Below are 24,343 nucleotides of genomic sequence, written 5' to 3'. Positions count from 1 at the left end.
GAGTTTGCAGTTGTCTGAAACTGTAATGTTTGTTGTCGAGGTATTCGAGATGCCTTATGCTGAGATTTCTTCACACTGTCTTCCCGACATCCCCTAGCTAAAAATTGTTTTCTCATGTCTTGAATACAATCATAAAAATCCTTATCCTTACTACAGTTACGTCTACTCGTACCTTTTCTCCAAATGTTATTATCAGGTTTAACTTTAGAAAATCCTGCTGCATGTTTATGGTTAGCGCCATAGTTAGATGTTTCCAAATTAATTTTTCTCCTATTTTTATTTTTGCATGAAGCCCACAAAAGCTTTCCCAATCAGAGTTTGGTAGTTAGGATTTCTGATCCGACAATTAATTTAAATGTTTATTAATTGATTGTGATTGATTCAATTGCACAACTAAATGAAGTATGTTGCTATTTTTTCAAATAATTCTGTTGTTATTCTGCATAATTCTTTTGGAGTGTTTAATGGTAATTGTACTTACTAAACTGAGCGTCTTTAGACTCTTTAGACAGCCTGTGTTGTTTCTATATTGCTATCATTTGGCATTGCGCATCATTTAAACTACCATAGCATTGTCAATTTAAGGGCAATAAATGTTTAATCTTTACTAAATTGGTGTGATGATTCATGACCACATAGGTCATAGTGTGTTTAATTTACTGACTTGTTATTGCACATTTTGATAGTTTGATGGCTACTGATTCTCATTCATCAAAAGGATGATATCATACTCCTGTCTGAGTCAAAAGGTTCAAGTTGCCCTCTGTGGGTAGAAGATGTCACTAACCTCTTACATGCCATCTTATCATAATAATATAAAATAACATAAGGTCACACAGTCCCACAGTCTCATTAAAAAGTGTTCAGTAACAGTCTGATTGATCCTATTTAACTATGTACCCTGCACATACATTATACTGGCCATTTCACACAAATTAGATCAAAGGAAAACAAATATGACCAGGAAGGTGTGACACACTATCACCTCACATGGCAATGTCATAAAGTTCAGAGCTGTTAGGAGCAGGCGGTGAACATACACAAAGACTGGTTACAGTTCAAACTCCACTACTACTTCTATAGGGCAGTGCATCTTATCACACAAAGAAACCAGTGAAGATAAAGTTTGTAGATCTCACACTGTAACTGACTAGAAGAAGACTAGCAATACATTGGAATCCAAATGCCTTAGAGGAGGCTAGGTGGTGGAGAGATGATGCCGAACGGTGTGTGGTGGAAGAAGCTAGAATGAAACTCAAATGGTCGAACTCAGTTCAGAGGAACTGTACTTGTGACATATATTAATGTGGGATCTAAGAGTCCCCCCACACAAGCATTCACCGCAAGCAGCTATGCAATAGGTGTACTGCAAAACACGACCGCTGCAACCAGCAAAGCAGATAGGTGACAGCTCAATAAGCACTTTTTGACCAGGAGGCACGTCAAACCTACTACCCATACTTCATCCCAGACCCTCTTGAAAAAGCATTACCGTGTACAATATATTCCCCCCCCAGACTTTCCGGCAAGAGTTTTATTGTTATGTATTAATATTTGCTTTTAATGTTAAGAATAAGAAAGACTCAAAAGTGTTTTGATAATAAATTTAACGCACATATGACTACTTGCTGTAGAGTGCCACTCTGCCTCTACAATAAGATGCTGCACTTTTCCATCCTGAGGGCTTGGCGTGGTCAGGGGGCTTAAATAAAGGGGGAGGGACCACTCAGGGTCACTTCTCATAGTATACTAATTACTGTGTACTGAGTGATTGATGGCGCAGCAGCGGTGTGTGTGGCCTAGGCATATCGTTTGTGCCCCAACCACTTAACACTGGTGCCAAGGACGGTCACAATCAATGAAGCTGTGAAGAAGTAGCCATGCCCACAGCAAAGGAGCATAAGGCTGGGCCCAGCACTACACAAGCTATCTGAGCTGTAGCTGCTTGGAGGCTTCCCTCATGGTGGTTTTGGTGGGTGAGTGAGAGTCAACTGGAAGCGTCCATGACAAGCGGACTTGCGACATCCCCAGCCTATGCACGGGCGCAGGAGCAGTGCCACCTGCCAAGATCTGCGCACCGCACCATGTATGTGACAGTGTCTCCTCACAAACAGAGGAGTGAATACTGAGGCCAGAACTCCCCAAGTGGGCCCCGCATGAGGAGAGCACTGAGTGCTGCAAAGTGCTACCAACTGTGCATTAATGTGGGTGTGCTTGGGCACAGGCCCCACGCTGAAAGAGTGATCATAAAGCAGAGTGAGGAAGAACAAAAAATACATGTGAGGAACACATAAGACTGATCCCTGTTGTGGAAAAAAAGGGTTGATTGCAGAAGCCCCCTAACTTTTTTCCCCCGTTTTCAGGTCGAGCGTAAGTGTATGACCTCTTGTAAACTTTTAACTACACCCTTCTTATGTGGGCTTCCACCTAATTCATTTTAAAATCCGTGCTTGCTAGTGGTCAGTCATGCCTCTTTGTCCCTCCTTCTTCTGTGTGGGAGCAGGGACCAAGTACTGGATAATTACACTTTGTCCTATTTATCAGGCCTGCAGGGGACTTTTCTTAACTTCGTTTCCTGCTTGTGTCCTGCCCTTTTCATTTGCAGACCATTCTAGCTCTATGTTTAGTTTATCTGTAAACAAGGCTAAAAATATGGCTTTATCTTGATCACATTTGGACTTTATGGGCTTTCTGTGCCCTCTCTCTCAGCTGCCTGGCTTTCCTTTGTCACCCTGACCTTTCCTTTCACTCACTCACGTTCCTCCACCTTCAATTTCAAGTTGGTCCCAAACGAAGATTTCCATCATGAAAAATCATCTAAGTCTGAACGAAGAATCCTTGACTGAGGTCTCCTGTGACACGTAACGGAAGAGGGCTCCAAGGATGTCAGATTCAACTTGTGACTTCGTCCCAGTCCAGAAAATCTCCAAGAAAAAGACTAAGGCCCTCATTACGAAGAAAGCCACAGCCGTGGGTGCCAGGAGACTGCCAGTGCTGGCGGTCTCCCGCCTGCCAAATCACGGGTACTGTCAGATTTTTGCCACACTTTGGGCAGAAATCTCTCAGTAGACGTGCTGGCGGGCGGAGGTGCTCTGGCGGTTCCACCACTGGCCTGCCCCACCAGTAGGACACCCCGACATATTATGTGCCACAATATGGCCTTGTGGTGTCCTGCTGGCGGGGCGCTGTCAGCGATGGAAGCACACGAACCAGTTACCTGCCAGACAGTCTTCTCCCCAGAACAGGTAAGGTGATCGTCTGACGGGGGAGGGGGTGGCCGGGTGGGGGGGGGGGGGGGTGTAGTGTGTGCGTTTATGAGTTTGTGGTGTCTGCGTGTGTGCATGAATGTGTGTACACATGGTTGAATGCGTGTCTGATTGTTGAAGTGAGTGCATGTATGGATATCAGTGTGTATGTGTGTTAGAATGTGTGTATGGATGTCAATGTGTATGCGTGTGAGAATGCGTGTATGGATGTCAGTGTGTATGCTTGCATAAATGTGTGTATGGATGTTGTGAATGTGTGCATGGATGCGTGTGAGTGGATGCATGTATGTAAGTTTAGGTGAATGGTTGTATGTGTGGTGCATGTGGGTGCCTGTGCATGTATGTGGGGAGGGGGGTGCTGTGTCAGGAGGGGGGTGGGTGGCACTGTGTTAGGAAGGGGTGGAGGAGGGGGTGCTGTGTCACGAGGGGGGTGTTGTGTCAGGAAGGGGGTTGGGGGACGAGGGGTGCTGTGGCTTGAGGGATGGTCTAGTGCTTGCTTGGGGGTGTGGAGGAGCCGTCTACTGGTGACAGGAAAGGAATTCCCTTTCACCGGTAGCCCTTCCACCATGGTTTTCATGGCTATGCTACTACTGCGGAAACCATGTCAGAAGACCGGCTCCTAATACCGCAGGCAGTCCTCTGTGTACCGCCGGGTCAGAGATGATCATCTCCGACCCGGCGGTTCAGACCACCATGGCGGTAGGAGTGGCGGTAGGACCACATTCCTAATGTGGTGTTTTTCACCGCCAGGCTGTTGGGGGTGGGACTGCCACATTTACCTTGGGGGGTCAGAAGACCGCCAGGGTCAAAATGACCCCCTAAGTCAGGAGGCAAAACTTTGACCAAGGCCTCCCGCTCACTTTAGCTGAGGAGGGCTCCATCCCGGCCGGGCTAAAATTTTGACTTAACCCCAGTCCAGTTCAACCAGATGTCCAGCTTGGTGCTTTTAGTTTCTATATGCTAAAAACCATTTAATCTTTAAAAATTCATATCTCTTGTTTCCTTTATTGGGTTTTTGTCGTTTTAGTGTCATTTGAAAGATAAAAATATAATCTATTTTTGTAAATTGGAGTTCGATTTTTATTGTGTTTTGTGTTTTACTTATTTATTGTTTTGTGATTTTCAAATGCTTTACACACCTGTCTCATAAATTAAGCCTAACTGCTTGTTGACAATCTACCATGGGTTGAGCAGGGGATTAATTTATTGTGACCCTGACTAGACCTAGTGGGTGTTTGTAGCCTATTGCTAAGTGTGGGTACTTACCTGCCCATACCAATAATCCACTTTCCAACACCTGTGGAAAGGGAAGTAAAAAGAGGTGCTCGGTTGTGGCCTGCACCATTGAAATATGACCTGAACTGTGCACGCTCCGCAATGTCTGTGCAACAGCAAAGCCACTCACCAAACCCGCCTGGTACTCACTCTCAAGCACGGCGCTGCCTCTATTCAGTGCTTGTGGTTTGGGCACTCACAGCACTACTTCTGAGCCACCCGGGAAACAGACGGCACAGTCAAAAGCTTACTGTTGCTTCACTTCAGAGGAGGGGAACTATATAACCTGTTTGAGTCCCTGCTCAACACAGGAGATGGTGCAGATTTTGATGCTGTGGTGGCAGCTGTGAACTGACACTTCAACCCTAAGCTAAACCCTGACTATAAGCAGTTTAAGCTGTGGAAGACCAAGCAGCATGAGGATGAGTAGATGTATTCTAAGCATGTCTCTAAAAATTGGCTAGCACATGCATTGACATCAACCAGCAGGATAAACTCAGGGCCCAACTAATACAAGGTTGCAAGTCAACAGTCCTCCTGGCGACTTGTACTGCTCCAACCTGGAATCACCTTGGATGCGATACTGGTGTTGGCGAACTGGCAGGCTGCCAGACTGACACAGGGGCAAGGTGGGAGCCACCTTATGGCAGCTATCAATTGAGGGGGGCAAGATGAAGGGGCCATTCCTAGGAGATATTCAGAAAACGTACCCAGATGGTGACGAAGACGGTAATGAAGTGTTCACCATCTCATTTGCCAGGAGAGAGGGCAACTGAAAGTGGCCACCCCTGATATGCATGGTGGAAATTCATGAGGGCACTGATCAATACAGGGGCCTCTGTCAAGGTAATTAACTTAATTTGAAAGGTTAGCACCTGCGAAAGCGAGGATCTACACATATGTTGGCACGGAGCTACTGTCCTTGAAGGAGGTTGTGGCAGTCATGGTGGTAGGCAAAGAAAGATCAACACGAGCCCAGTTCCACGTCACAGAAGGGATACCGGCACACTGCTAGGTTGCCACACAGCAGAAGACCTAGGGCTTTTCTTCTTTGTATGACAGATTGATGAGTCCCTTGCTGCCACCATCATGCAGGAACTTACTCATTTGTTTGAAGGACTTGGGCGGCTGAAGGATACCAAAGTTCTACTACATATTGATGAGACTGTGAGACGAGCAAAACTTAGGCACCGGAGAGACCTGTTCCACCTGAGGACACTGGTGGAAAAAGAACTGGAACAACAAGAAGTGACTGAGAAAGTTACTGCCCAGCTCCCTGGGTCTCACCCATTGTAATTGCACCAAAACTAAGAAGAACCGATGCACTGTGGGAGTGGGACTTGTGCACTGATTTAGCCTTCCTCAAAAGAGAAAGAGGAGCTGCTAGCATATGCCACCATGGTCTACTTCAACTCAAAGCGCCGGACAGAGCTGATAGTTAATGCAAGCCCAGTGGGACCAGGGGCCATACTGCTACAAATGAAGAGTGAGGGGGTCCAGCGTCACTATTGCATATGCTAGCAGAGCACTGTTGGATACAGAGACAAGGTACGTACAAATTGAGCATGATCCATTGGCCATCAGGTGGGCCTGTTGCCATTTTCACCGATACCTCTCTGGGCAACTATTCTGAGTCATCATTGACCACAAGTCTGTGGTCACACTGTTTGTAGGAACACCTCTACATGCCCCACCCCAGATCAAGTGGTGGTCAGTGCAGCCACAACAATACCAGTTCGATATGCTGCACCACCTGGAGGGCAAAAACCCAGCTGACTATTTGTCCCGACATCCGCAAGTAGAGCCTGTACCAGAAATTGCTGAGGAGGATGAAGGGGCAGAAGAATTTGAAAGAATGGTGGTGCACAATTCATGCCCTAGGACGCTGTCAATCACAGAAGTCACAGAAGCGATCTTGCCTGACACAAGCCTTTCAAAAGCCAAAGAGGCACTCCAAAGGAATCCGAGGCAAAACTTCCTGGATGAACCAAAATCATTGGTGGACCCTAAGCAAAGGACAATGAGCCAACTATAGAGAGTCAGAGATGATTTAAGCATGAGCAGTGAAAGTCTGCTACTCAGAGGAAGGCAAAATGTGATACCCCAGAGTTCCTGGCTCAGGGTGGTTGATTTGCCACTGGGGTGTGGTAATAACTAAGGGAAGATTGTGGGGCCAGGTGTGGATCTCTGGCATGGACATCTTGGCGGATGAAAAGGTGAAAGGTTGCCATCCATGCGCGATCACAAGCGAGAACTCATACCCAGCACCACCAATCATGCAAGAACCATGTATGCATCCATGGTCCCAGGTCAGCGTGGACTTTGAGAGTTTCCCTGGTGGCTGGCTAATGGCAGTAATTGTAGACAACCCCACCAAGTCCCCAGTAGTTAAAATTGTACAAACCACTGTGAATTTGGAAATAAAGAAATTGGAGAAGACGTTTGCCATGTCTGTTGTCAGTCTTCACTTCATCCAGGAGTCTCAAGATGGCAAATTCCAGGGGCAAGAGTTTAAGGAATATCTGCAATCACTAAAAACCCAACACCATAAAGTGACCCAACAGGGAGGTGAAGCGCTTCATGTGTACACTTAAAAGGGCACTTCACAAAGGCGTTGACAAAGGTGAGGACTTGGAGTGTTGCCGTCACAGATTCCTGAGAGCTACCTGAAAACCCTTTACAGCACTACAAACTGTGCACCAATGGATTTGCTGATGTGAAGGGTCACCAGGGACAGCATCCCAAATTGGTCCCAGTAGACACCTGCTATGTTGGATGCACGAGCCACACAGGAGAAAAGAAGAAGCACGAACAAGGCCACTCCGGCTTGGCGTGTGACATTCCCTGATCTGTGAGTGGGGGACCTTGTTATACTGTGAGACCATCGACCAGGATGAAAATTCCACACACCTTTTTGAGAAAGAGGTATAAACGGTAGTGGACATTCAAGGGGCTATGGTCACTGTCCAGCGAGGCCACACGGCTGCCACCCACAACGTGTCCTGGTTCAAATGAGTGAGGTCCCAAGCTGGGGATGTGGAAAAGAACCAGGAAGGGGATGATGAGGCGGTCATTCCCGATGTGGTGGTGCCTGATCATCGGCCTGAAGCTGCTCAGCAAGTCACCCCTAGGCCCGCTGGTCCTTCTCACCCATCAGAGTGGTGCATGGGACAATCCTGTGGGGTCACCTCTCTGGATGAGAGGCAAGGTGGAGAAAGTTGGAGTCAGAGGTGTGGATCTTCGCCCCAATCCACCACCAAGTCAGAGACTCCGAGATTACATGTGCACCGAGTAACAGCTGGGTTATATTTAGTTAATGAAAGTCGGAAGGAATGTAGAGTGCCACCCAGCCTCTGTGATAAGATGTTACACTTTTCCATCCTGAGAGCCGAATGTGGCCCAAGGTCTTGGTGTGTGATTGATGCTGCAGCAGCGGCAAGTGTGCGCTACGTGCATCACTTGCAACCACACCACTTAACACTTGCATTTTACAAAACCGAACAGTATATATGTGCAATATGTACCTATGCAATAAAAACATTTTAAAAAACAGAACTACTGGAGGGGTGGCAGATTTTTAGCCTCGTATCACATAGTTGTACGAAAACTAGGAAACTTTCCCTACTACATGTAGTCGGTAGCAAAGGCTGTTGTGCTTCCTTGCTCAGAATTTTATATACAAGTGCTATAAACTGAACTCATACATTACTGAAGAAACTATAAAACCGAAGCTACACTTGGCACATAAATCATCTAAAGAACTGTAGAACTACACCTAGCACTAACAAAACTACGGGTCTCTATATATGATGCCACAAAGTTCACTTATGATCCCTAATGTAAACAGTGAGATCCAGCTTCAGGAGATCAGAAGCAGTATCAGCAGCTATCCAGTCTCATCGGCAAACCCATCACGTATGTATTTTCTTTAATCAGACATATCTCAGAACTGTTCCTGTCTCATTTCAGCAAATAGTCGTTTAATGAGCTATGCTTCAAAATATTTTTAACTTCAGAAAATCGAATTTGGCCCACTTTGAGATATTACATTTGAGGTAAATTCCGGCTTCCCAGCCAAATAAATATTATGACCCTATTTGTCACAGGTTTTTCCACTTTCTCCACTGTTGAGGCACAAGGTTATCTAATAAATCGATGTGAGTAGAAACAAAATTTTCAAAGCCCTGGTCTTTCTCTTAAGAACTCAATGGATTATAGGGGATACATTCTAGGTTAACTTGAACCAATGGAATAAAGTCAAATATTACAATGGCTTGTAGAAGGAAAAGGTCGGCTGGAATATAGGTTAACTGCATAGGATTATCTAATGAGGAATGTAGGTTTCCTGGAAAACTTACCATCGGCTCTGGTGGGAAGAGAGAGTAGGTAAGTCTGGAGAGGTTCTCTATGGAAACCTGGAAGCTAGTGTTAAGAACTTCGAAACAGTTGTAGCTGACAGGGCATTCCCTCGGACAGATGTCATGCTCGCCAGTGTAGGGCGATATTGTAATCAGGGACTTCAAGCCAAACAGCGGCTGCATACTAGTGAATCCCCCGTCGACATATCTCTGGGAAGAAAATAGAGAGAAACCACTTGTATTCAGTTTTAACTTTACTTTGATAATTTAACAAATTATGTGACTATGGATCATTACGGTCTTGGACTTTGCTTTTCAAGACGGATTATTATAATTGAGGCACCAAAATGAAACCACAGTGTCTTCAGCTTTAATGCATCGAGCTAGATACTTATCAAGAGAGGCCCTGTTTATGGATTCTGATACCTGTTGATGTGAGAAGAAAGTTTTGGCCTGTAGGCACTTTGGCCAATTCAAAATAACACGCACCTTTGACTCAAGTTGTAAAGAATAACCTCACACTTCACCAAGGTAGTCTTAAAACTGCAGACTCCCCTACCCCCGGTTTCTAAGTCATCCTCAAGTCCTGGCCCCTCTCACTGTGCCCCATAGACTTCACTGCCAACCTCACGCTCTGCTCTCAGCAAGCATTTGACATGGCCTATCATGGGGAATTCATCCTTTACTTTTATGCCCTTGCATCTTTCCTGCTCCGTTCATCCAACCCATATTCCTCTCTTCCCTCTTTTCTTTTACCTCAACTTTTTTATATAGGCATATGGCAGCCTATCCTGTAGCCATATAAAATGCATGGCATGACAGGAATGCATGCTCATTCACCTTCATAGCTCTGTGTTACATGCCAAAACCCAATAGTGAACAGTGTGTCAATGATGGATAGGACGTGGGTGAAGTTTGCCAACCTAACAAAAGGAGACGCTTAGCATTACTTGACCTTGATTTCAAGCAGCCAAATTCCCTGCTCAAGAAAGTGGCAATTCAGGCTACAGCAAACTGGATGTTGAGTGGAAGGAGTTTGCAATAGCTGCTGCTTCATTGCTGCACACTATCAATTTCTTCTGCTAGATTTCTCGTCCCCAAGAGTAGGACTTTTAGCAGAGAGAATAGAAAGTGCATGGCTAATTAAACAATTACTTAGTGGTAAACGTCTTTACGCTTCACCTCAGTCCTTGTCACAGTCCACACTTGATGAGGAGTTTTGTCCCATGCACAGGCTTATATCAAATAAACATAAAAAAATCTCAATTCCCTTTCTATTACCCTAGTTAATAGCAGAAGCACCCCATCTCCTGCCTTTCTCCTGTTTATAACAAGCTGAAAGAACACAGTTAGAGGTGCAAAATAAAGGAGGAAGGCGAGGAATGTGGACTGGGATGAAGAGGACTATGATTCAGGGTAATGAATGTCTGAGGGGAAGACCAGGTTGCTGCTCAGCTGCTCTCCACTAGGAAGGCTCCTCCAGCTTCTTCCCAAGAGACCAAGATAGATCAGGTAGATGTCTCTGAATATGATCTGGCAGACACAATTTTATTGATCTATATGATTCTGTGATTGGCAACTTAACCAAATAATGAACTAGTTTTCTGAAATGCTTTTGTGAGGTCTAAACAAATTAAGAGGGATCTCCTAACATCCAGTGGAAGGAGTGAGAGTGTCTGGTTGAAAAACTGAGAGGACTATCTTTTGTGACAAATGAAATTTCAAATGAGCTTTTGGTGCAAACTTTGGGTTCAGGTTTCAGTACTACTCTGTCCGAAAGAAAATCTTATATATGGGTATGATGCGATGAGAGAACCTACTTCCTCTGTGTTCTAGCCAGTGTAATAGCCATCAAAAGACTACTTTTGGCGACAACCATAAAAGCTTGAAGGGTTCTAAGGGCTCAAAGGGTGGTTCTTGAAGGCCCTTTAGTTCTATACACAGCTACCAAGTTGCTAAGCGGTTTTGAACTCTTGGTCTTTGAGATAGAACTTTTCAATAATCTATCTGTTAAAGGGACAAATGTTGATAGAGCTTGCACATAGGATTGAAATACTGGCCGCTCATTGAGTTGAAAATGTAAACATTGCTAAGCCCTTCAAATAACCATTTCACAAACATCAAGGATACCGAAAGGATCTATTATACTAGGATCTATTCTGGTATCTGAAGCTGTAGCTGTACACCACTTGTGAAAATACCACCAATACTTTGTATAGGAGGCTAGGGTGGGAGACTGACTAGAAGCCTGTATCTCCAAAGATATTTGATTTGTTTCCAAGCCAGTAAGGACAGAAGGCAAATGGATACTGTTGATAAGCTGGGAAACTGAAGAGAAGAAGGATTGAGAGGGCGATGAAACAGGTCCTCAATCGACATTTGCATTATTATGGAGAACCAAGGCATTCTCGCCACATTGGAGCAAGTAGGATTACTGTCCACTTCTCCTACTGAATTGTCTGGAGCACCCTCTGGAGGAGGAAAATTGGAGCAAAGGCCTACGGAGGACTCTATGGCCATAGGAACAATACAGCATCTATTGCATCAGCTTAGAGACTCAGAACTTCCAAGCAAATGATCAACAGCATTGGAATGCAAGGCAATGCAAATAGATCTATCTTCAGCGTACCAAACAGGAAGCATATGTGATTGAATAGAGTCAGGGATAAGTGGTATGAAACTGACAATTGAAAAATCAGACTCAGGAAGTCCCCTTGAAAATTCAGATCCCCCCAATGTAAATCAGTCTGACTGCCAGGAGATGGGCCTCCTCCCAAGCAAAGATCTCTCTCTAATCTATTGAGTTTCACATTCCTTGTACTCCCCTGTTGGCTAAGGTAATATTTGGTTACTTCATTGTTGGTTCTTACAACTAAGTTCACCCTTTCCACTGGCTGTGGAAAGCTTGAATCCCTTCCCAAACAGCAGCCCTTTCTCTCCAATTGGAAGATTTCTTTCTTCGCCACTCTTACCAACAACATTTTCCCATGTGGTAGTGGAGAGCTGCTCCATAATCCTAAAGACTAACATCCATAATCAAGCCTATTGAAGGAGGGAGATGGAGTGGAATATCCTTGGATAAGTTGTGGTCTACTAGCCATGAAAGAAAATTGTGAACAATCTGCACCATGACAGGGACTTAATACTCCAAGCTTTGAAATGCCTGATCCCAGAACTGAAGGAGGTGATTCAAAAGGGGCTTGAGGTGAAATCAAACCCCAGGCCCACTGCTGTGGTAGTAGCCATGAACCCTTGGACTATCAGTCAGGTTCGGGCAGCAGCGCATTGGCATGATGAGAGTTTGGAGAGATGTGCTTGGAGAGTAGAAATATTTATTTGCCCACTTGAGTGATGAAAATAGCCCCTATAAAGGTCACTTGTGAACTGATGATAACCTAGATTTTTCATGATTGATAATCAGTCTCAATCTGTGAAGTAGGGTCTATACCTTCATGACAACCTGTAGTGCCTTAGAGAGAGAAGAAGAAAACAAGAACCAGTTGTCAAGATATGGCACACTCCTTTTCACTGTAGAGCAGTTACTACTGGCACCAGTACCTTCGTGAACACCTTCTGGGAAGTAGGAAGGCAGAAGGGCAGTACCTGGAACTGAATGTGATTCCCATCAACAGCAAATCTCAAGTAATTTTATCCTTTTTTGTAAATCAGTATATGACAATAAGTGTATTTCAAACCCAACATTGACACGAGGTTGCCATTTGATACTAACAAAATTATTGACTACATGTTGCCATCTTGAATGTCTCTATATTGAAGAATCGTCTTGACTGCGAACTACAACGAGGGTCGAATAGAACCCATGTGTTCTCCGGTTCCCAGGAGCTTGAACAATTCCCCCTTTGGAGAGTAAATCCTTTATGCACCGCAACATTGATTTTCTTTTGTGAGAATCCAGAGGCAGCGATGTGGATCTGTACCAGGGAATTGCCAGAGGCTTTTTTAACTGAATGCGATATTCCTATTTCACAACATAGAGAACCCAAGAATGTTAAATCATTTCTGACCATTGTGGAACAACATGTTTTAATCTCACTCCCACTTGCATAGAGTCATTTCTACTCTTTCTGACCTTGTGAGAACTAGAGCCAAGTTTTTCGTCCCACCACTGATCCCCGGCCATGGGCTTGGCCATGAAAGAGATGTCTGTCCTTCTGAGCTTGAAAGTTTTGCTTCTAAACGAAGGATTTGTTTGCTGGGAACAACTTGAAAGGTCTCAGTATTTTCTTTTTGTCAGTCGATTTCTGGACCATAGTTTTGAGTGCCTAACAAGAAAACTTTATCCCAGTAAAGGGTACTTTGTGAACCCATGGTCGCTGACTTACATCAAGCTTCCAAGGTTTTGTCCATAGAAGCCTTCTTCCTTGAATGGCTGCACCCACTACAGTTGATGTAGACGAAAGGGAGTAAAACAACATGTCCAATATTAAACATGAATGAAGTTCCATTTTAGTGAGGACTGGAATATGATTTTTCCCTTCCTGGAGACAATCATGAAGCATTTGAAAATCTTTCAAAACCACTTGGGTCACATATGCTGTGTAAATGCTGGCTCTTAACGTGAAATTGCTTGCAGTATAAGCTCCATAAATAGAGCTTTCAATCTTTCTCTCTACTACATCAGGTAGCTTTGCATCCTTTGAAACAAGCGAGGATGACAAAGCCATGGAGGAACGGATAGTGTTGACATTCAGTACTTGAGGGAAATCTTTATCAAAGCCCTCAATTAAGTATTGTGTCATTATAAAGAGAGGTGGTTATGCTAATAGGTTTGCACATCCCAAAGGTCCGTATAGTAGCTGGAAAAATAATGCTTGGATTGTCATAAAGAATCTTCAGTTAGGTGCCACACTGGTTTGCACATCCAACCACCCAGGGTGTGTGTTGTGTTGATTGGAGAGCCAGCCAACAGAAGTTACTTCACGGGAACACCAGGGCACACAAAAGAGTATGTGTAGAATTCCATCTACAATATCAAGTGATTGGAGTCTAAGACACACCACTGTAAATTCTTGAAATGTATTACTTCCAAAGCATGAGATGTCCAAGAAAGCAGCCAACATGTGTTTCATCATCCAGACTTTCTCAAGGCTGCGAAGATCAATATACATATGTAGACAAAAGGTAAGAAATATTTACAATAACAGGGATGTAAAGCCTTATGTAGTAGTTCATAGTGCTATACTTAGGAGGAACTAGATGTGTTGAATTTGCAGTAACGAAAGAAGCAAAGATATGTGAGTGATCAAGAATGCAAGAAGAGAAGTCCCATCACCATCTGAGAAGAGATGAACCACAAAAACTGAAAAGGTGGGTTGTGGATAAGGAAATCTGAAGAATTGAAAATATAATTAGGTTATTAAAATAAGTGAAACAGACACCATATAAAATGGAGGATAACGTCAAAGTCTAATAAAAGGATTATTATTTCTGGTACTTCATTTGTTCTTTAGGCAAAAGGGATAAGAAAATACGCAAGAAAATCTTAGTGTCTTGCCAAATGGCATTATCCATCCACCAAGCCATGTCAAACATTACCACCAAAATATAGACAGAGAGGTAAATCATGCACACCATATTGGTGAGCCATGTTCAAACTTGGAATTGAGGAAAAAACATTGCCATAACAACGATCCAAGAAACCCAGTGTCTTACCTCCGAGCGTCTGCAAGAGTATCAACAAGTTCAATGTAATTGGTAAAGGAAATGGGCTAGGATAAGCCTCTAGTAGAGAGTTACCAGAAAACAAGGTTAGGAATATGTGTGTCTTCCCGTAAGAATAAAAGGTTACAACAAACATAAAAATGAGTTAAAGAAGTATATCACCAGTAGTAACTCTGTAAAAGCAGTACAGTCATTGTAATCTCTGTTGCGACAATTACTCGCATCATGAGTCATTAATGAGAATTGCCCAGCACATACAGCAAACGCTAACTCTAATAAGTACAAGACATACTGCCACTAAATCCTGCTCAGAAAGAGAACGTGCATTAAAACACGAAGATGTTATTGACATAGGTTAAAAATTAAACTGTTGAAAAACAAATACAATGAAAACAGACTAACCTGTCAAATCCACGCCAAATGTGGCAACAATGTTGTCGTTGTTAGTGCGTAAAAGCGGCTAAAAAAATTGGTGTATTTATACGCGGAGAAGCGTGCTAATGAAAATGGAAAACAGACTACAAAGTGAGAAAAGCCAAAAGAAAAAAGGGAAAAGGGAAACGAGGGCTCCATCTTGGAATGTAATAGGTGATAATTGAAATGAGTATATAAAGGTAGCTGAATGAAGGGATGTTTAAATACATATTGGATATTGGATAAAAATATTATTATCCCATATATATGGAAATGCATAATTATCTGAATGCAAGGATAAATATTCTAGTGAGCAATAAAAAATGGCTGAAGAACAAAAAACTGATTACAGAAACAAACTACTATGTAAAATTAGCAAAGTGATAAGTATTCTAGTGAGCAATAAAAAAGGCTGAGAAACAAAAAACAGATTACAGAAACAACTTAGTATGTAAAATTATCAAAGTGATGAAATGAGCAAACATAAATCGGAAATGAATGCAGTTGATCACATTTCCAAAATTCAAAAATAACAATTAAGCAGAGATTGTATATACATGCAACAGCATATAAGATGCAGATAAATAAATCTAGATGTGGTTACAATACACCATAACGCAATGAGTCAGCCAATAATAAGAATCAAATAGTTTTGGCATGCATACTATTTTGAATCACAGTCCTCTCATAATTGCAAAACATAATTTGGTAAACGTATAAAAAACTCACTGGCTACTTATCAATGACATTTCATGAATAGTAATTGTTCCTATTGGGTAAGATAACAACATATGGTCCCAGATGCATCATTAAAGGAACACATGTAGTTATTTGTCAGTGTTTATACCCTCCTCCACGGCCCTGAGTTTGATAATCCATTTACTTTCCATGCGTCTTAAAGTAAGTGTCTTATCCCCACCTCGTGTTAGGCTACCAACAGCATCTATACCATGCGCCTTAATGACCAAAAATTCTCTTTGTCCGTGAGTAGAATTATAGTGTATAGCAAAAGAATAATCTTTATTGTTAGTACGGATAGTTCTGATATGTTCTTGAATTCTTTCTTTTAGAGGCCTGATAGTACTGCCAACGCAGAGCTGCTTACAAACACATAGTAGACAATATACTACATATCTGGTATTACAGTTGATTAATTTTGAAATTCTATGTGTTGCCTTGGTGTTGTATTGAAAAGTGCTAATCCTGTCCATAATGTAGTTGCAAATATTGCAGTTGCCACATTTAAAAGAACCACTAGGGGCTTTAGGTAAACCTGTTTCTGTAGTAACAGGTGGTAGAAAACTATAGCACAAATGATCATGTAATGTGCTGCCTCTGCTAAAAGTAATGCTTGGTGTAGGTGTGATGCCTCCTTTTAAGGTGTTATCAGCCAACAGGAAAGACCAATTTTTACAAAGAATTATATAAATCTGAGAACTAAGGGCATTAAAAGGTGTAATAAAAGAAAGTTTCTTATACTCTCTACGTTTCTATTTGTTAGAAGCAGCAAAAAAGCTTTTTTCTTCTATTGTATTGATCCTATCGCTAGTCCTTTTTATGAGGTATATGGGATACCCCCTTGCTGCAAAGCGCTCTTTCATAAAATATAATTCTCTTGATAAATCGCTCTCCAAACTACAGTTCTGTCTAATTCTGATAGCTTCTCCACATGGAATGGCCTTAATTTGTGAAAGAGGGTGAGAACTTTCAGCATGCAATAAAGAGTTCCAAGCCGTAGGTTTCTTATACAGTTTGGAACAGACTTTATTATTGTTGACAAATAAAGTGATATCAGAAAGTCAACCTGTGTGGTATTATATTGACTGGAAAGTTTGATATTGTAAGTGTTATCATTTAGATGTTGAATGAAGCACTGAAGGGAGTCAGAGTCACCAGACCAAAACAAAAGAACATCATCTATATATCTGCCCCTGTATAAAATATATTGGGTTAGTTCCGGTGGGTAGTTTTGCCATAGATGTGTCATTTCGAAGAAACCGAAGCATAGGTTGGCAAAGGAAGGGGAAAACTTTGCCCCCATAGCTACTCCCTGTATTTGGCAGTACCATGTACCATTGTGAACAAAAACATTATTATTCAGAAGAGTCTCAATGAGGTCTAATAGCATATTGGTATGTTCCAAAAGAGTGGCATCTCTCTTCTCTAAAAAATATTGAACTGCTAACATGCCTTTAGCCCATGGAATGCTGGTAAAGACTGAAATGGCATCCAAGGTTACCAAGAAATGTCCTGACGTCCACTCAAAATCACTAATTTTACTTAGTAAGTCCTTGGTATCTTGAATGTACAAAGATAGATTTTGTACAAAAGGTTGTAAGAAAGGGTCAATGAATTCAGATAGCCTTTCTGTGGGGGAACCAATGCCTGAACTAGTGGGCCTACCTGGCGGAAAAGGGTCAGCTTTATGTATTTTGGGAAGAATATAGATACATGGTGTTATTGGAGTGGAGTTAAAAATATAACGATATTCCATGTCTGAAATGAGACATTGGTCTCTCCAGTAACTAAGCTTCTTTTGAATCGTGTCGTTAACTTCTTTTGGAGGATTCCGAGCAAGTCTACGATATGCTATAGTGTCCGAAAGTTGTCGATCAATCTCCTTGATGTAATCCACTTTATTCATTAAAACTATATTTCCTCCTTTGTCTGCTTCCTTAATCATAATATTTTGTGCTTCAATGAGTGAATGAAGTGCCTCCTTTTCTTGTCTAGTAATGTTATGTTTTTGCTATACACTATAATTCTACTCACTGACAAAAATAATTTTTGGACATTAAGGCACAGGGTATAGATGCTGTTGGTAGCCTACCACGAGGAGGGGATAATACACTTACTTTAAGACGCATGGAAAGCAAATTGATTATCAAACTCAGGGGCGTGGAGGAGGGTCTTAACATTTGACAAAGACTTACATGTGTTCCTTTAATGATGCATCTGGGACCATATATTGTTTACTTATCCAATAGGAACAATTACTATTCGTGAAGGCTGAGTTGCCCACCTGCAAATTGATCAGTCTTTACAGCTTGTCACTCTGCGTCACTGTTGGGGGGCCTCCAGCCAAAAGTAGAGAGTGGAGGGACTGACACCCTGTGTGTCACCCATCATAGTTGCCCATAAACCAAAACAATCAGGATAAGTAAGTATGTGTGTCAACATGAGGTGCCCAAACACAGCAATAAAAAGGGAAAGGCACATAACCCCAACTGTGGATGACATTGTAGGGGAACTCTCTGGCTTTCGCTGGTTCTCAAGAATGGATCTACTCTCAGGCTACCATCAGATCCTCCTAGCTCCTTAGCCTGGGCATGAGACAACATTCTCCATCCACATCAGTTTCGGCATCTCCAGTGCTGCCAAGGTGTTCCAGCACATTACCAGGGAAGAGCTGGCTGGATTTCAGGGAGTCTTAAATGTCAGTAATGACATTATGGTCTACGCACTCACTCTTGAGGAACACCTTCACAGACTAAGAGCCGTGTTCAAATGTCTCCAAGACTGCAGACTCACCCTGCATAAAGAGAAATGCAAGTTTCTCAAGGAAAAAAAAACTTTTTTCCGGCTACCGCTTCTCCGCCAAAGGAGTAACCCTGGACTCAGCCAAAGTCTGTGACATTCAGCCAGGACCAGCGCCAACCACCGTCACTGGTGTCAGAAGCCTTATAGCTATGGTCACCTATTGTGACCACTTCATGCGAAGCCTCACCCAACTCACGGGACCGCTGCATGACCTCACAATGGCATCTGGCCCCTGGCACTGGGGCACTGAGCAAGAAAAATCTTTTCAAAACACCAAGCAGGCACTGTCAAAGAACACCACACTCATCAATTTCAATACAAATAATGACACTTGATCTAGCAGTAGACACCAGCCCCAGAGGCCATGGGGCAGCCTTGGGTCAAATAAAGCCATGTGAAGATAGGCCCCTATCGCATTTACCAGCTGCATGCTGACCCCTACTGAGCAGTGGTACTCCCACATTGAAAAGGATACCACTGCGATCCATTTATGATATCAGTATTTCCATATTTATCTATATGACTACTGATTAACAGTCAGTTTGATCATAAAAGCACTGACCCCGCTGTTTAAAGGGTTTACATCAAAGCCTTTAACACAAATCAAGAAATGTCTACTCCTCCTCCATGAATATAACTTCTCAGTGGAACGTAAACCCAGAACTCACAATCTTGCAAACTATCTATCAAGATACACCCGACCAGCTATGCTTTAGAATGGACAGGAAGCTGCTGATACAGTGGAATATGTCAAAATGGCCATGGAATGGTCACATACAATCCCCATATCCTTGACAGACATCATAGAAACAACCAAAGTGGATGACTGCCTCCAACAGGCCATTGCAGCTAACTGGGAAATGAAGTGGAATGCAGTCACTGCAGAGCTAGCCCAGAAGACTGGGAAAGCCTGGAGCATACAAATATGGGATGAATTTAATGTCACAGAAGACCAGTGTCTAAGAAGTCCCCGGCTCATCATACCGGGCCGCATGGCCCAACAGATGATAGACCTTGCCCACAGATCAAACCAAAGGGTTGTCAAGACAAAAAAACAGGCTGCACAGGAAAGTGTGGTGTCCTGGGCTAGACGACTGAGTTGAACAGACAGTCAAGCACCTAGAGGTGGATATTGTGAAAACCACCTAAACGGAGGAAACCAAACCAAAAGTAGAGAAGATCATGGCTACTCATGGCCTAATAAGGGAACTCCTTACTGACAATGGGCCCCTATTCAATGATGAGGACCTCACCAGCTATCTCCTTTCCCGTAGAATTGGGCATCAAAAGATGCCCTGCTAGCTTCAAGCCAACTGAGAGGCAGAGAGATTCATGGGGACTATCACCAAAACATTCTGCATAGCCCAGGTGGGGTGGCAGTGAGTAGAAAAAGCCATCTATGCATTTTTTGAGAAACTATCGCCCGACCCTTCACACTACCACAGGGGTAGCACCTAGCATCCTCTGTTTCAGATGAAGAGTCGAGGATGCCATTTCACACCACCCAACGTGGGAAAAGACCCTAGTTCCAAGTAGGCAAGCATACTCTCAACAACAAGAACAGAGCCAACATGCATTGCAGTGCAGAAGAGCCAAGGCCCCAAGCATCTGCGTAGGGGACTCGCTGCTGGTGAGAGACAGGCAACCAAAAAGTAAATTCTGACTCCTGTTTGAATGCCACGTGTGGCAAGTTACAAGAATCCAAGGGACCATGGTGTCAGCATCCAGAGATTGAGAGACAGTCACATGGAAAGATTCCTGCGTAAAACAATTCAGTGGAGGTCCCGGGGGCCAAGTGGTACACAGGAACTTTGGCACTGCTTATGAGCACCCTCTTGGGAACTATGATGGCCCACCTGTTCTTCATACTGAATGCCCAGAGCCCCCACAGTGCCCTTCTTGCAATCCTGGATTTGCAACTCAGGCCACCCAGTCGATGGTGAAAGGAGGCACTAGCAAGCCTCCAGTGCAAGATGGACATGAACATGGTCTACCCTGATACAATCTATGAAGGAATCCTGCCTCACCCCAGAATTTCCAAGACTATAGGCCTGATTTAGAACTCAGCAGATGGGTTACTCCGTCACAATGGTGACAGATATCCAGTCCCCCAAAATCTAAAGACCATTATGTCCTATGGGAGATAGATTTTTGCAGATGGGATATCCGTCACCGTTGTGTGGAGTAACTTGTCTGCTTAGTTCAAAATCAGGCCACATGTGATAGACTTACAATACCTGAGACTAGATTGGAGCTGCCACCACCCAAGGCAGCCAGTATCCTTAAGCCCCGCCAGGCAGTGAGTTTCTGTTATTTGCCCCTCCTAAGGTATAACCATGCTTATTAGTATTTGAATCAAATTATTTGCATTTACTTGTTTTGTTAACTAGGGCAAATGAGGAATGTAACGTTATGGCCCGAGGGGTGTTTCTGTATTCACTCCCTTTCTCCGATTAAAAATGGTTTGGTTCATGTGGCAAACGACCAGAGTTTAGTAATAAACAGGTGGGGCCATGGTTAGGCAGTTCCATGCCAGATGATAAGAGGTGTTCTGGCTCTTCATTACTCATGGTGCCTCTTCACCCCAGGCACAGTGTCCCGGTAAGGCCTAGACACGTGGCCGTTCCAGGAACACTAGAATGACAGAGCTTTATTATACAAGAATGACTGGTAGGAAAATGGGGTACCACTGTGTAGAAACCATGCATGGAACCCATGCCGTAAAATATTGACACAGATCGTAACCTTCTGTAGTTTTCCATTTGAGCTACAGAAAAGAGCAGTGATTTTAACAAAGGTAGACCATTCAGCTGTCCGAGAAACAAAAACATGCATCAAAGGTAGGAAGGATATCTCAGTACACGAATGCATACACTCTAGAGTTATGCCCAGTCTAAAGGTCTCCAATGACATAGCTTGCATTAGTGCAGCAGGCACAGTGGCACCAGGGCCCAGAGGCCTGAGGGTGCCATTGAAGCTTGATCATTGCGGTGCTTCACATTTCAAAACAGTGGCCAGGAGGGTTAATTTCCTTCCTTGCACTAGGGTCCAGGACACACTGGCTACGTCGCTAAATGTTGCAGGTTGAAATTCTCTGGATCTACTTAGGCCTAATTCTCAGAGGTCAGTAAAATGTTTGTTATTCAAATCAGTGATAACATCACGTTATATATCCACAACAAATTTTCAGAGCTCTTCATAATATGCCCGTACTTAACAACATCTTGAGGCAACACAGATTCAATTTTATTACGACTTACAGTAAACAACTATAAAGGTACTAATTATTTAAAATGTGCAATCTCTAAAGCTAAAATTTGAAATGACCCCTGATAAGTTAGCTTCACAACATGCTAAATCTCCCACCACATCATATTCTCTTCGACCTTGGACGACACTGTGTCCTGGAAATTTAGAAGTGAATTGCACTTTGGGCTTTAAATGAGCTATGGACCCACCGGGTCTCAGGCCCGTAATAATCAGAAACAGATATTGAAGCTGGTCCCTGTCATCCCTATATTCATGTCCTTAATGTTAGTGGCAAAAATGCTGATTGATTTCTGAACAATGAGTGGAAAAATATTAAGATCATCTATGTCAGTGATTTATTTCCTCTTTATTGTTCACTTTTTAATTAACCTTGTAATCCTTCAGAGTGTTAGCTATTTCCAGGATGATGTGTTTCTGTGTGTTGTGTTTTTCATGTAGCATATTACTCTTGCATAGCGCATACGTTGAACTGAGTTGCCTCCTGACATGACAGGCCATGATGGAGACCTCTGGATTTGACGCTAAAGGCAGTGCCAGGTTCTCACAGTACCTGTCAGTGGGTCTAAGGGTGTTTAGTATACTTAGTCAGAGCACAAAGAACATTACAATTGTGATTCTGTGCAAATGTGTGGGAAGGAGATACACAGTCACAGTTGTCAAAGTACTGACAAGGGAAAAGTAAGACAAAACCAGTGCTTTACAGGTGAGTGTGAGCTTTGTGTGTTTGGAGGGTGGTGGAGTGCAGGAGATGTGAGGAAATGCATTCAGGAAAAAGTGAAAAGAGTGTGCTTTTGAGGAACGAGATAAGGTGTAGGCTCTACAGACGAAGGAGATGTGGAATGAAAAAGGACGTACATGTCTTACATAGAGTGAACATAATGGGAGTGATTGAGACTCTCTGGAGTAGCGTGCTACTCACTGAAAAGCATTTCAATGTCTCGGCAGGACTAGTAAGCGCTATATAAATACAGTTACAATACTTATGGCTGGCTTTAGGTGTATGTCAGTTGTTGTGTTGTACATCTGGATACAACAACAGAAAGCTCATGGAGGAAGCCAAATACCAGTTGGGTAGCAAACTATGGGATTCCTAGGAATTTAGTTTAATTATTTTTAAGTCACACCCTTAATTACATAGACCACGCCCCTTTTAGAGACCCCTCACTTTTTTTTCAGCCCACTTAAAGCCCTGGTCTGAAACTGGATTTAACTAGTGTCATAGATCTCAAGAAAATTAAGAAAGCCTTACAATTACTGCATATTGGCTTACGTAATTTGGCAAGTACTGATAAGGGGTAATATGTTCGCAGCTCAGTGAGTTGGAGGTGGAAATATCAACTATCTGGACAATCAGGGATACAAGGCCTTCTTTCTAATGATTGTGAACAAATACCTCTCCCATTGACAGATTAAATAGATAATAAATAGCAAGTGCAAAGTACAATGCAAAAGTTATATCATCCAGGCTGACACAGGATCTCTTGAGGGTAAGTCAATGGCTCTCAGATTGCTCAAAGGTATAATAGTGTTATTAGTGGGGATTGGTTTACCGAAGAACCCAGATGATTCAAAAGATATCAGAACAAACACGTCAATAGTCAGGGAATGTGCTTCAAATGAACTTGGTCATTTATATGTGCAGAGCCTGACTGGTGGATCTTATTATTTTCTCAGTGAAGAAGTTATTTAATTTGACGCAATCTTTTCAGGAGGTGTAACATTAAATGATTAAAAATAAAAGGCAATTAACCTAAAACCATGCTGACTTGGAGATCCAAAACATATTTAGCTTGATAATAGGATAGCTATTGTGATTTTTTGTATAGGGTAGGACATTCTAACTTATATGGCACACATTTTGGTACATATTTTACACCATTTGTTGTTTAGCTGCTACTTTTTTTGTTCTGTACGTTTAAATTCCTTGATGAATCAATACCCTTTATCGGACTGAGTACTATATAACTGGGCAGAGGAATGTTGATTTCCTCTTGTAATGTAGTCTGACACAAAGCGAATGGCTGTGACAGTGGCCTGTAAATTGCAGAGATAGATATCATTGTGTAGTTGGGGTATGCGCTTTGATCCACAAGCTTATAGTATTTTTGCAATGAGAGGTAAAGAAAGAATTCTGGCATTTTTTCTTTCTGCCACAACGGGCTTCCCACTTGTGTTTTGTAACAGCGTAACCATATACGCTAAGTCTACTACTCCAGAGCAGCACCAGACACCAAGCTGCACTGCACCGAAGAGGCATTTATATGCGACTTGGGGTCAGGGTACTGAGGATAAGTCTTACTACCTTAACATGATACACCCAGAGTGAGTTGTGAGAAAATTAAGTATTGATTTTAGAGGGATGTCCCTACAAAACATAGTAAAGCATAATTTTGTTATTTTACAACATGGTGTACTATAAAAACTCTCCTCAACACCTGGATGCTACTGCACAAACAAACTGGAGCCTGTGTCAGATAACTCTTGCGTGTACCACCCGTCAACAGTTTGCTCTTGGAACATAGGTCTTCATTTAGGGTT

At 42.8% G+C, this 24,343-nt stretch overlaps 1 protein-coding gene across 3 annotated transcripts in view; it reads right to left on the bottom strand.

Moving 5' to 3' along the window:
• The window catches only part of PNPLA1 (patatin like phospholipase domain containing 1), a 766,735-nt gene that overhangs the window by 228,359 nt on the left and 514,033 nt on the right, over positions 1–24,343 (bottom strand). For 2 of the 3 annotated variants that reach the window (XM_069238978.1, XM_069238977.1), the window contains exon 4: positions 8,900–9,109. The exons of the other annotated variant lie outside the window; for it this stretch is intronic. In XM_069238978.1, coding sequence (XP_069095079.1) covers positions 8,900–9,109 — 210 coding nt within the window. The remainder of the gene's footprint in view (positions 1–8,899; positions 9,110–24,343) is intronic. 3 annotated transcript variants of the gene reach the window in all.

The sequence above is a fragment of the Pleurodeles waltl genome, chromosome 6, assembly GCF_031143425.1.
Source record: "Pleurodeles waltl isolate 20211129_DDA chromosome 6, aPleWal1.hap1.20221129, whole genome shotgun sequence".
NCBI lineage: Eukaryota > Metazoa > Chordata > Amphibia > Caudata > Salamandridae > Pleurodeles > Pleurodeles waltl.
Note: the sequence above shows the minus strand (reverse complement) of the source record. Positions and strands in the feature narration are given on the sequence as shown.